The sequence below is a fragment of the Phyllostomus hastatus genome, unplaced genomic scaffold, assembly GCF_019186645.2.
Source record: "Phyllostomus hastatus isolate PE091 unplaced genomic scaffold, TTU_PhHast_1.1 phas_scaffold_1674, whole genome shotgun sequence".
NCBI lineage: Eukaryota > Metazoa > Chordata > Mammalia > Chiroptera > Phyllostomidae > Phyllostomus > Phyllostomus hastatus.
Genome location: NW_025334011.1, coordinates 14986976 through 14999708, shown reverse-complemented (window position 1 = coordinate 14999708; position 12733 = coordinate 14986976). Strand labels below are relative to the sequence as shown.

The following is a 12733-nucleotide window of genomic DNA, read 5'->3' as shown; positions in this document are numbered from 1 at the left end:
GCATTGTCAGCCGAAATGGCTATCTTGGCAGCATGTGAGCAGGGAGGGCCAGTAGCTCCCATTTTCCAGTATTTGCAGTGCTGTTTGAGCAACTAACTGGTTAGACCAGCCTGGGATTTGATAGGTAATTCCAGGAGGTTAGAGTCATAGGAGAGGGCTACACAATAAACTCTTTGCTTATCCCAAACTGACCAGGGCTATGTGTATGTCTAGCAGAGTCTAGAATGGGCCTAAGCTACCCACACACCTCTGGATGATGGAGCCTGTAAGCATGTGCAGAGGAGACACAGAAAGCCCAGTGGAATGCAAAAGCCAAGGAAGACTTGAAGAAGACTAGAAATTTGAATGTTTGCCAACCCCCATACACATTCATCAGCAGAGAGCCTTACTGGCTCAAGCTGTTAAAGTACAATTTCTAAGCAATCTTAGGCTGAAAACTAAGCTATTCAGTCACAGGGGTGAACCCAAGTAAGTGAGTCTTAAAAATAAAAACAAGGCCCTGGCTGGTGTGGCTCACTTGGTTGGAGTGTTGTCCCGTAAACTGAAGTGTTACAGGTTTGATTCCCATTCAGGGTACATGCCTAGGCTGTGGGTTCAGTCCTTGTTAGGGGTGTGTGCAAGAGACAGGTAAATCAATGTTTCTCTCTCACATCAATGTTTCTCTCCCTCTCCTTCTCCCTCCCTTCTCCTCTCTGTAAAATCAATAAGCATGTCCTTGGGTCAGGATAAAAACAAAAAAAAAGAAAAAGAAAAAGAAAAGAAAATGAGAATTACATTTAGATATTAAACTAAATGTAACAATAGTCATTTTAAATGTGAATGGTCTAAATACAGCAATTAAAAGGCAGAGGCTGTCAGAGTAGATAATAAAACAAATGTTTAATATATGTTGTCTACAAGAAACACATCTTAAATACAAAGAAAAAGATAGACTAAATGTAAAAAGATAAAGATATACCACACTAACACTAATCAAAAGGAAGCTACAGTTGCTATATTAATTTCAGACAAAGCAATCTTCACAGCAAGGAAATTAACAGGAATAAAGAGAAACATTATGTAATAATGAGGTCAATTCTCCAAGAAGACGTAACAATCCTAATAACAGAGTGTCAAAACACTCACAGAATTTCAAGGAGAAGTAGATGAATCTACTGTTGCATTTGGAGACTTCAAAACCCTGATCTCAGTAAGTAACTGAAAAATACCATACCAGCTGGATATAATTGACATTTATAGAATACTCTATCTAACATTCTTCTCAAAAGATGTCAATAAAAAATAAAGACAAGCCACAGAAAGAGATAAAGGATTTGCATCCAGAAAATATAAAGAACTCCTACAACTAACTCAATATGACAAACCACCCAACTTAAAAATGGGCAAAAGACTTAAATAGACATCTCTCCAAAGAAGACATAAATAACTAACATGCACACTAATCATTAGGAACATGCAAATTAAAACCATGAGATGCTCTTGTATATCCACTTGACTGGCTATAATCAGAAGGACTGACAATGCTAATGTTGGCAACTGTGTGGAGAAACAAGCAACCTCATACATTGCTTGTGCAATGTAAAATGGTAGAGCACTCTGGGAAACAATTGACAGTTTCTCACACTTACCATAAAACTCAGAATTCCACTCCAAGGAATACATCCAAGAGAAATGAAAAGACATATCCACACAAAGAATGTTCATAGAAGCATTATTCATAATAGCCAAAAACTAGAAAACCAAATGTCTATCAACTGGTGCATCAATCAATAATCAAATATTCTATAATTTAATTTATAAGAAATGTCCTAGAAAAGGTAAATTTATAGAGAAATAAATCAGAGTAGTGACTGTCTAATGTGAAGGTAGGAGCAAAGAGCAAACAAATTCTTTGAAATGATAGAAATATTATAAAATGATAGTAGTAATGCCTGCCCAACTTTAAAATTTTACTAAAAAAAATCATTACATCTTTTATCTACAGTAGGTAAATTCTGGTGTATGTAAATTGTATCATAATTAATTCATTTTAAAGGTGGGGATGGACAATCCTGGGCCCCACCCCAGACCTCTGAATCAGAGTTGCTGGACATAAAGCTTAAGAATATTCATTTTAACAAGTTCACTGAGTGATTCTCCTGTATAGGGATCGGGCTTCAGATAACCTTACCAGGCATCAATCATGTGCTAGATCAGGATGCAATTAATTTAAATAATAAAATTCAGGTGAGAAAAGTAGGAATTTGTTTAAGCCAGAGGGTTTCAAAACTGATGATGAGGGAAAACTCTTCTGAGAGGCATTAAGTGGTCAAGTGAGTAAGTATAATGATGCCCAGGGCACAGCAAAAATTGGTTTAATTGCTAAAATCAATCAGATTTCTTTCCTTTTTTTCCTAATTTCCATGTATTTAAATATGAATTGTCATTAGAAATATTAGCAATCTGGGAGGTGCAAAGTTTTCAAGTTTATTTGATCATTAAACATTTTTTGCCCTCTAACTACCAGAACTTTTATTCCATAGAAAGCCATCTTAGGCCACGAAAGATGCCAAACTGGACCTTATTTTAATAATATACTGTAGCTTGAGAGAAAACACACAACATTCGATTCTTATCCAGTGCAAGATTTTAGAATTTGAGTGGAAGAATGCCATTTCCTTTTGCTTACAGATAGAAATTGATAGAGGAATAATATCCTGGGAATAGTAATCACCTAATCTATTTCAACCTTTCTTCTGGCTGAGGACCTATTTCATAAAGTTAAATTTTAACTCAGAAGAACATAACAGATTAAAAAAGTAGGGGCAGACATTTATGTTTAAGGAAAAGGTAGGGTGGGAACCCAAAGCCCCTATTTGTTCCTACTCCCCAGGGACTTCCTCACCCCAATTTGGGGGTCTCTGAAGAATCTCTGATTCCTGGGAATGCACTGTGAAATTCATGAAGCTTGCTTTCCATATAAATGTGAAGGCTTAAGTATTTGACCTGTGTACAGAATTTAGAGATACATGGAAATGTAATTGTTTGGCCATTAAGACTATTTTCTGAAAGGGACATGACCTATAAATCCTGGCACTTGTGGTGGCTGAACTGTAGGGGGTTCTCTGAAAACCAGTGGCCAAGCAGGGGTGACTTAGGGGCTTAGAACAGGAGGGAGAATGTTGGCTTTAGGAAAACCAATCAGTTAGGAAGGAGTCAGAGGATATCTGTGTAGACAGATCAGAAAGAACTAGAAATAGTATGCCAGAAAGAGTTCTATGCAGATCTTTTTAAACTGTAAATATATCTATTCCTGAAACTTTATCCCTGGATGGAAAATAAAATTGTACACAGACTCGTCAATCTATGATACCTTACTTGCTCGAAAATAAATGCAAGTTGCAGGAAAAGCCATTGCTTTAGGGGTGTGTCCTATGAAGACAAAGGTCATCTCTTGACTCTCCCTGGTTAACTCAAGAGTTTAAAAAATATGAGACAAAGGTCCTTGTGTGAGAAGCATTTTCATCAGTTTGTCCAGCACATTGTTGTCTTGAGGCTTTATAGTGTTAATACTTTATGTGTATATGTATCCTTTTTACTGTCTCTTCTGAACCAATGTCCAGGTAAACAGTTCAGTTAGAACACAGATTCTTTTTCTTTCAAATTCTCTGTCCTAAAAAGTGCTATCCACCACTGCATGAAAGAGATCCAGGAATAGGGCCCTAAGGTATATTGCATGACTCATGCAAGACACAGCTGGCCAAAGGCAGGACAAAGCCCGACACAGGAAGTAATACTCACCTGTCCACAATGATGCCATGAGGTATGAGGACATATTCCAAATCTCCATAATAGTGCTGTGGGTATGTGAATAAATTCAAGTCATACCCTGGCCAATCATCCATTATCTGCAAATCAAAATATTTTGGTTATGGTATTTTTCATTGGTAATTTATTTTTAAAACATAAATATTAAAAAGCAGCATTTGAAAAACAGTAACACTGAAAAGAGAGTGGGTCCTATGATCAATATGGTATTAAATTATATTCTGCCAACCTATGAAAAGCTCAGTAGGACAACCTATGAAAAGCTCAGCAGGCTGTTTCATTCAGCCTGATAAAGGACCTAGTACTGGAACTGAACAGAGTATATACTCCATTCTGAACCCTTGGTATCAGACAGTAAAAATATATACTCAGTGTCTTATACCTAACCTGATAGTATTGTTTGAAAAACCATATATATATATATATATATATATATATATATATATAAAATCTATACTTAAATTATGTTACCATGAGTATGAGTTTACGTAACATTATATTTATAATTATATTAATACCTATACTATATCACATATTACTACATTATTATCTATACTATTACATTTCTAAGCATTGTATATGCCTCATGTGCCTGGAAAAGATTACCTATTGAAATTACATGTTTCCAGGGATTAGTGTAGCCCCACACTTCTATGTCATCTAGTCCTTCTACTCAAGACTTCTATAGGATGTGCTATGGTAGAAACTGAAGTTAGTCTTATTGGGAAACTGTTGCTCAAAAAAACCGGCCTATTCAGACACTGGGAAGACTGCTAGCAAGTCTTCCTCTTGTTTAGTAAGGGATGTACAAGTTTTCTGGTTAAAATGGTAAAGAGGTGAAAGAGAAAATGAAGGTGAGGGTGTTATTTTTACTTTTGGATCTTCAGGAAATGATGCAACATCATAGTTTTAATGCACTCAAACAATACCATGACTGCACTGCTAATTCTGGCTCTTTAATTACTCCTGCACTTCCACCAGACTCCTCTGTCGAGCTTTCAGCTTTACAGGACTTTCATAATGTAGACCTACCTTAATTTTCCAGCCCAATTCCCTAAACTACCTCCTTCCTGCCCTCAGATTAGTCTTCAGTCATCTTCCTTCCCAGCTCTGAGTCCTATTCATCTGTCTTGCATCTATACCCTCTCCCTCTCTTCCTCCTCTGCCTCTGTATGCCAAGATCAGCTCCCTCTGGGGAAGCTCAGGTCAGGCCCCACTTCTTTCTGGAGGCTTTGATGCCCACTCCTGTCCTCTGATCTTCTTTCTTGGACTCTTGGTGCCCCTCGTAGCCATCTGTTTTCCTAGAGGCTCCCATTCAGCCTCCTTGAGAAGATGACTGTGCCTTCCAGCCTCTGGCTCACTCAGTCTGGTTTGGTTTTTGTTTTAGAACCCACTTGAACTTCATTTAATCCTGGGACATTCTCATGCTTTCCCTCCTCCTCACTCAAGACTTGAAACCAGTTCTCTTTTGCTCAAGTTTTGGAAAGGCAACTTATGGTCCAGCCCCACCTGCTCCCATCCATGCTGGGCTCTGGAATGCCAGTCAAACCAAATTCGTAATGGCTCCCTCAAAATTATCCTTTTCTCTCTCAGGAAAGGACAACTCATTTTTCCAGTTGCTCAGATCAAAACCTGAGTTGTTATCGACTCCATTCTTTCATCTCCTTCATGCAACCCATTAACAAATCCTATTGTCAATTCCTTAAAAATGTAACCAGGACCACCCCTCAGCATCTCCATTGCTTCCCCTCTGTCTGTGCCAACCTTATGTCTCCTGGGACTATTGCCAGAGCTGCAAACTCACCTCCCTGCTTCCACCTTGATATGCATATCCCCACCCACATGGCAGCTGGAGTGCTCCTTCAAAAATGCGCATCAAACCCTGGCTGGGTGGCTCTGTTGGTTGGAACATCAACCCATGCACCAAAAAGTTGTGGATTCAATCCCCACTCAGGGTGTGTATGGCAGGCAACCAATTGACGTTTCCTTCTCACATCAATGTTTTTTTCTTTTTCTCTCTCCTGTACTCCCTCCCTCTCTTACTCTCTCCCTAGAAGCAATGAGGATTAAAACAAACAAACAAAAATGTACTTCATATTGTAGCAATCTTCTGCTCAGATTTTTTCAAGGGCTTCCCATTTCACTGAGTACAATCCAGAGTTCTCACTGTGCTTCCCTCTCTGACTTGTCCCCAAGCTCACTCTTCATCCCTCACTCTGCTTCAGCCACTGTCCTCCTTGCTGATCCTTACATGTGTCAAACATGCTTCTGCCTCAAGAGTATTGCACATACCTTTTTTTCCCTACTATACACTTCCCCCAGATATCCACATGACTTACCTTTTGCTTCCTTCAAATCTCCAGGCAGATGTCCCCTACACAGAGACATCAGCCCTGACCACTTATATAAAATAGCACCTACCTCCTCCCCACTCATCCTTATCTGTCTCTTGTCCAGCCTTACTTTCCTTCATAGCATGTATTCCCACTGGATATGACGTGTGTGTGTATGTGTTTTGTCTTATCTCCCCCCACTGGAATATTAGCTCCTTCTGGCAAAGACTTTGTCTTATTCATGGTTGAATCTCCAGTGCCCAGAACACTGACCTGGAATATGGTAGCTATTCAAAAATGTTAAATGAGTGTATGAATATCACAGTCTCCACCATGGATTACCCACTACCTGACCTCCAACCTCAATGCTTGCTTGTTTGCCTGTGATAAAGAACACCATTGTTCAAGGATCTGAAAATTCATACCTACCAGGGGCAGACTAATACCAAAAGGTGCATGTCATCTGCATATTTGAAGAGTATCACATTTGCTCTGCCTCCACCAGCAAACTGTCTGGGTGTAGCTGTTGACTTTGCACAGAGCAGCTCTGGCTTCCACCCTTGAGAACCCCTTGGACCTGCTGTAAGCATCAATAGCACAGTGCTGTTCAGAGCTGGAACCACCAGCTGTTCATGAACAGCTTCCAGAAGATCCACTGGGTCAAGGTAAAGACCAGACAGGGATTGTGACCAGCACCAGGGAGATCATCCAAGTGCACAACACTTTCTGACTCCTTTTCCAGATCACATACTAACCACTCTACTTCTGGGAGTCCTCCTATGTGGCACCATCATTAACTAATTGTCACCTGAACCCATTCCTCCCACCAGGCAAATCCTCTACTGCCCTCTGCTCTGGCTAAATCTCAGAGATGACGCACCACTCCATGTTCTAGAGCTCACCTCTGACACTCACAAGCTGTCATGTTAGGAAAATTGCTTACCCTCTCTGAGATTCAGTTTCCCCCTCCTTTAAATAAGACATACTCTCGTATAAAGCCTATGGACAGGGTAGTTGTGAGGATTAAAGCTTAGAACAGATAATGTACATAGAATTCTTAGTACTTTCTGATGTATGTGCTTAATAAATGATGCCAAAAAAAGAATGATAAGAAAATTACAAATTAAACCAACCTATAGATAAAAACTGTAATGGTAATCCATAGCTCAGAGGCAGATGGAGTAATAGTCAAGAGCATAGACTTATAGGTCCAGCACACCTGGAAGTGAGTTTACTAATTATAAGACCTTGGGCACTTCAACTTCTGAGTCCCAAAGTACTCATCTATAAAATGGCATCAATGTCTGCCTCATATGGTTACTGTGAGGAGGAAATGAGATAAATAATGGTATAAAGCTCTTATATCCATATATAGTGCATAGTACTTATGCAATAAATATTAACCATTTAGGTGTACTGAAACATCAATCATTTACTTACAAATGATACGTTTTAACAAATTCAAAGAAGTGCCTCAAATCTACTTGTTGAAGTCTCATTACTCTGGTTAAAGCTGTAAATGTAAAAGCAGAAGAAATTTATTCCTCTAAAGCTATTCTATAATCAAAACTGGTCTAATTTCCAACGAGTCTGGCAGAGAGAATTTTCCTCATTGAGATAAGAGACAACTAGAGATAAAGGAACTACTGGTTTACCTTTGTTTCCTTAATGTGGCATGCAAATTGAATTGTAAATTAGTCATAAACCTGAGGGAATGGAAACCACTGTGAACTGTAGATAATTATGTTATTAATCTGCTTTTTTAAAAAAAATCAAAACAAGAAGTCTTTAAATAGTTTCAGTATCACAGATAACATGCTCTAATTTTATTCAGAACAATGTTTTCTCTGTTCAAAGATGAAAAACACGGCCAAGCTGGAGAAGTGACAAACACATCAACTGAGCCATTTTATACAACATCAAATTCCGGAACTCATTCCAGTTCTCTTTTTTCTCATTTGAAGATATATTGAAAACCTTCTTTCTAAGTCATTAAAAAGTATACATATATACTTTTTAACATTTTTTATTTTTTTATTAGAGTATTTCTTGCATTATTTTTCAAGTGATTTCCACCAGGAGGAAAATAGTTTGGAAACATATAAAATGCAAATTTCTGCTCTTCTCTGCTGCTACAACCCTCACATTGGATCCCACTCTCTCCTTCAGGCAGCCACCATGGCTGCTGCCGATTTCAGGCTCAGAGCTACCTCTCCACCATCAAAGAGGAAGGGAGTCTAGGCCCTCAGCTCTGTTTCCAAGAATCCCACACCTGAACATCAGTACACTGAACTCTGAGTTTGCCCTGTCTGACTATATTCAACTTGAGGTTAATCTAATTATCCTGAAATCTATGGGAGAAAATGATGTAAATGCAGGAAACATTTCTATTATACATTGATTATTTCCAACCAAGGTGGGCCCTCTCACTGTCTCTCTGCATCTTCCACAAAATTACCTTCCTTTTGAGAGGTCTTCTTTTGACACAAATAGATTCGGTTATTTACACAGTTCCATCATTTGCTTTCTAGACTTTAACAATCTACCTCATTCCTTTTTAAGAGTATCTATTATTAAATAGTAGTTCTATTAGTTTCACCATTCTACTGATGGGATGGATGGCTTTTTTTTTTAACTAATCGCTTTTGTAAATGTTAAATGCAATGGCCACTTTTCCATCTTGATCCTACTAGCCTTTTATAGTCCCTGACACTCTTAATGACCTCTTTGCCTCTCACCCTCCAGGCACCTACCAGCCTTCCTGCTCTTTCCTGCTTTGCTCTCCGTTCTTGGTGTCTCTATCTCTCCTGGACACCCTGCCTCTTACATTTGGGACTTTCCAGGTTTCTACCTGTAATGGTAGTTTTTAATTTTTTTACATTTTCATTGGGTATCCCTATCCAGTCCCAAGAATCAGATATTTTTCTACTTGGTGATGATTTCCAAATATACTCACTCACTCTCCTAAAGTCCAGATAGGAACTTCAAATTGCCTACAATGCATCTTGACCTATAGGCCCTAGGGTCACTACAGACTTCATCTGTCCAGAAAGGAACTTATTTTTCCTTTTACATTTTCATCCCCCTTGGCCCAACCCCAAGTCCAGGCCAGAACATTCTCTCCATGGCAACTGGAGTGACTTTTAAAAAATATTATTTATTTTTTAATTGAATTTATTGGGGTGATATTGGTTAATAAAATTATATGTTTCAGGTGTACCTTTTTATAATACATCATCTGCATGTTGTGTAGTGTGTTCATCATCCCAAGTCAAATCTGCTTCCATGGAATGACATTTTAAAAGCATAAACTGGGTATAATAATTTCTTCTCAGGATGTAATGATTTCTTAGCACTTGGTATCTGCTGTCTTGAGTACTCTGCTTCAGAGCTTTCCCATGGCTACATCCTGCTTACTTCTCAGAAGGTGGCTCAAATGTCATGGAAAAGAGGCCATCTTGGCCGCCTGAGCAAAAGCAGTGCTCCCCAGCTCTCCTTCCATCACTATCTCTTTGTTCTCCTCTTCCCTTCTTATTGCACATATTACTATCTGACATTATCCCTTTATTTATTTGCTTTCATGCTGCCTGCCTATGTCCTTTCTCTAGAATGTAAACTCCATGAAGACTGGGCTTTGTCCTGTTCCCTGCTGTATCCCTAGAGCCTAAAACACTGCCCGGAGTCCTGCAGACCAGTCAATGTGTCTGTGTGGAATGAATACATAAATGAACTTCAATTCCTTTAAGAACAAAGGCCCGGCTGTTAAATTAAGAACTAAGCAAGACATTTTAACCTGAAGAGTTCTGTTTTAGCGTGAGGTGCTTCCTTTCCCAACCCACCTACTCATGCAGTATACTCATAATCACAGATTATCTGGGTGATCTCTGAAAAAATATTTTAATTTGTAATTTAATTAAATATTAATTATTTTAATTTGTAAATATTTTAATGTAGTAAATTGCCCCTCCACCATGCCACCCTCACCACTGTTTTACATGAAACCCGACACAGTAACAACCATCACCTTCTACAGAAATCATTTTCACTGGAGCCACCAGTGGACGCCTGTGGCCACAGAGCAAGACCTGATTTGATTCCAGGACATTCAAAGAAGGGTGCCCTCTGGTCGACTCCTGGAAAAATGATCAGGGATACTGACGCTCTGGTCTGAGAACCATCTTCCCACATCCTCCCCTCGGGTCACACTACAACATATTTTACATATATCCTCTCCAGATACTCAACGGACCTCTGGAGCTGTGTCCCTTTTGCAGAAGAGGAAACTGACACTCAGAGGCACTAGCTTGTCTGGAGCTTGGGCGGAGCCCCCATAGACAGGGTCCCAGCGCAGTTTCAAAGCTCAAACACCATCTGCTTGAGCTACTTTATTTCCTAGCTGTCCTCGAGAATCCTCAGTATTTTTTGGAAAACGAAATGAGAGGCCCATACCGGAGAGCTCAGTAGGAAGCACAAAGGGAAGGAAAGGCCCCCAAAGGTCGCCAGTTGAGGTCTTCACAGACCCAACCCTCTCCCACGGGTGACTCTTGGAGGCTGGCAGGAGTGGGGACCAGCATGACACAGGCTTAACGCTGGAGGAGTGGATTCCGGGACCCGAATGGGGTGATAGAGGGAGGACACTGAGAACATCAGGTGAAGGGATGTTAAGTGTTTGTTAGACTGAGCGCGGGGAGTGGGAAGAGGGAAGGGGGAGGTCGGGGTTTGAGGATGGAAGCGATCCCCGCCTGCAGGGAAGAACAAAGCAGTGGCCCGCCCTCACCCGAAAGCACTTCAGGCACCGAATCTAAGAGGAGTGTGCCAAGAAGGGAGGGGAGGGGAGGGCGAGGAGAGCGCACGACTCAGCCCCGAAATCAATGGGGATTTACCACTACGCCTCGCCCGTGGTCTGGCGCTTCCTCACTGCTCCCGGCCATGTTTCTCCCAGGAAAAGCGGGAAGGAAAGACAGGAGCAGGAAGAATCTTGAAACGGGGTGGGGTGGGGGATGGGGCTGGGGCTGGGGCAGGGGCTGAAGCCGCCCCGCCCCACCTCTGGCCGCAGGCTGAGAGGGGCGCGCGCCACGGACCCGCCGCCTGGCCGGGCTCCAGTGCCTGTGCCGCGGCGCCCACTCCCCGATCTCCTTTCCCGCGGTTGTCTGGGCTGGGCTGCTGGGTCCGGAATGCTGGCTTGGAGCGCGGGGAGCTGCGGCAGAACAGTTCCCGCTCCACCAGATCGCAGGCCCGGGACGCGTTCCTCGCCGGGGTAACGAGGCTGCCCGAGGCTCGATTTCTGCAGGAAGAGAAAGTGTCCCCTGGTCCCTGCCTCCCTGAACTGTCGTCCCAGCTTCAGGCTAACAATGTCCTTGCTAAATTTTACGGGCTCTTTATCTCAAGTAAATCCACGAAGGAGCCTGCGGTCTAGAAAGTAGGGCTGTGCACGATGTGTTTTCACATCCTCAAACCGTCATGCCGGGAGTTTGAAAGAGCCAGGAGCTGGCTTTTACCTTGGACGCTTAAGAATCCCGGCTTGGAAACAGCGCCTTTCCTTAACAGCACCCGGTGGGGGGAGGGGGGGAAAGAAAGGGAGAGATTTCTACGAAGTATCTGTTTTACCACTTTCTGTAAGAATATATGGTTAGATTTTGATTCTTTCAGGTTGCAGTTTTAGCAATCACTCTCCTCAGATTAGAAACCCTTTTATGAATCTTGTTAATTCAACCCTAATCCCAGCTTTCCCCGAACCGAATGTCCCACGTCTTTGTCCTCTCCTCAAGGGTCCTGCTTTCCTACTTTATATATGCATTCAATTCTCTAGTCTCTGTTATCCTGCCGCATCGTTTACGGCCCTGCTAATGGTTTGAAGCCCTGAGCCGAATGAGGCCTCTGACTCAGGTGTCTCTAAAAGGCGATTTTTTCATGTTTGGGTTCTGGCACAGGGCAAGGAAAGGAATGCTGATTTTGCCTGGTTTTAGCGCAAATTGTTATCAATCAGTTAATGTCTCTCTAGGTTGGAAAAATATCATGTCCTTCAGATTTGGTCCCTGGCAGTGCTCAGCACACCGTTTGGACTTAGTCCCCCCTAAATGCCAGGCAGTGGAAGGAGACTGCTCCGTGCATTGCTCAGATTTGGCACCAGGAGAGTCCACCGGATCCCATAAAACTGGGTGATATTCCTTCCTAGCTCACAAGTAAACATTTTCTCTAAGAATTGTCAGAAATTCTTGTTTGGGGTCATTTATGTAGTCTTAGTCCCACTTCTCTTTCCAAATGTAAAGGACCATCTTTTATTTTCATTACCAAAGATGAAGCCCAGGATCCATTTTTACAACCAATGTCAATGAAACTTTCAGGAGTGAAAAGTGCTGTCACTGTGCTGATGATGAAATTTTAGGGTTGCTAAGACTCTCTTAGGGAGCTGGCCACCACCTTACCAGGCACCTGCAGGCTTTAGTGGAGAAGCTGCTAGTGTGGTTCAGGAATCTGAACTGCTAAGACACCCAGGTGAGTGTGACTCAGGTATCCCACTTTACCATCTTATTTCCATCTTATTCCCAGAAAATCAGACTCACCCATAAGAGGCTGGTGTGGGTGACTGGGCC

At 41.5% G+C, this 12733-nt stretch overlaps 1 protein-coding gene across 4 annotated transcripts in view; it reads right to left on the bottom strand.

Annotated features, from left to right (window-relative positions):
* PRTFDC1 (phosphoribosyl transferase domain containing 1) overlaps positions 1 to 11094 on the bottom strand; it is a 93258-nt gene extending 82164 nt beyond the window's left edge. For all 4 annotated transcript variants that reach the window (XR_006787872.1, XM_045857969.1, XM_045857966.1 and 1 more), the window contains exons 1-2: positions 11024 to 11094; positions 3781 to 3887 (exon numbers count right to left, since the gene is read on the bottom strand). Coding sequence is in view for 3 of the 4 variants with exons in the window: in XM_045857969.1 (XP_045713925.1) it covers positions 3781 to 3887; positions 11024 to 11071 (155 nt within the window). In the remaining variant the exon portion in view is untranslated. The remainder of the gene's footprint in view (positions 1 to 3780; positions 3888 to 11023) is intronic.
* Positions 11095 to 12733: the final 1639 nt, after the last annotated feature.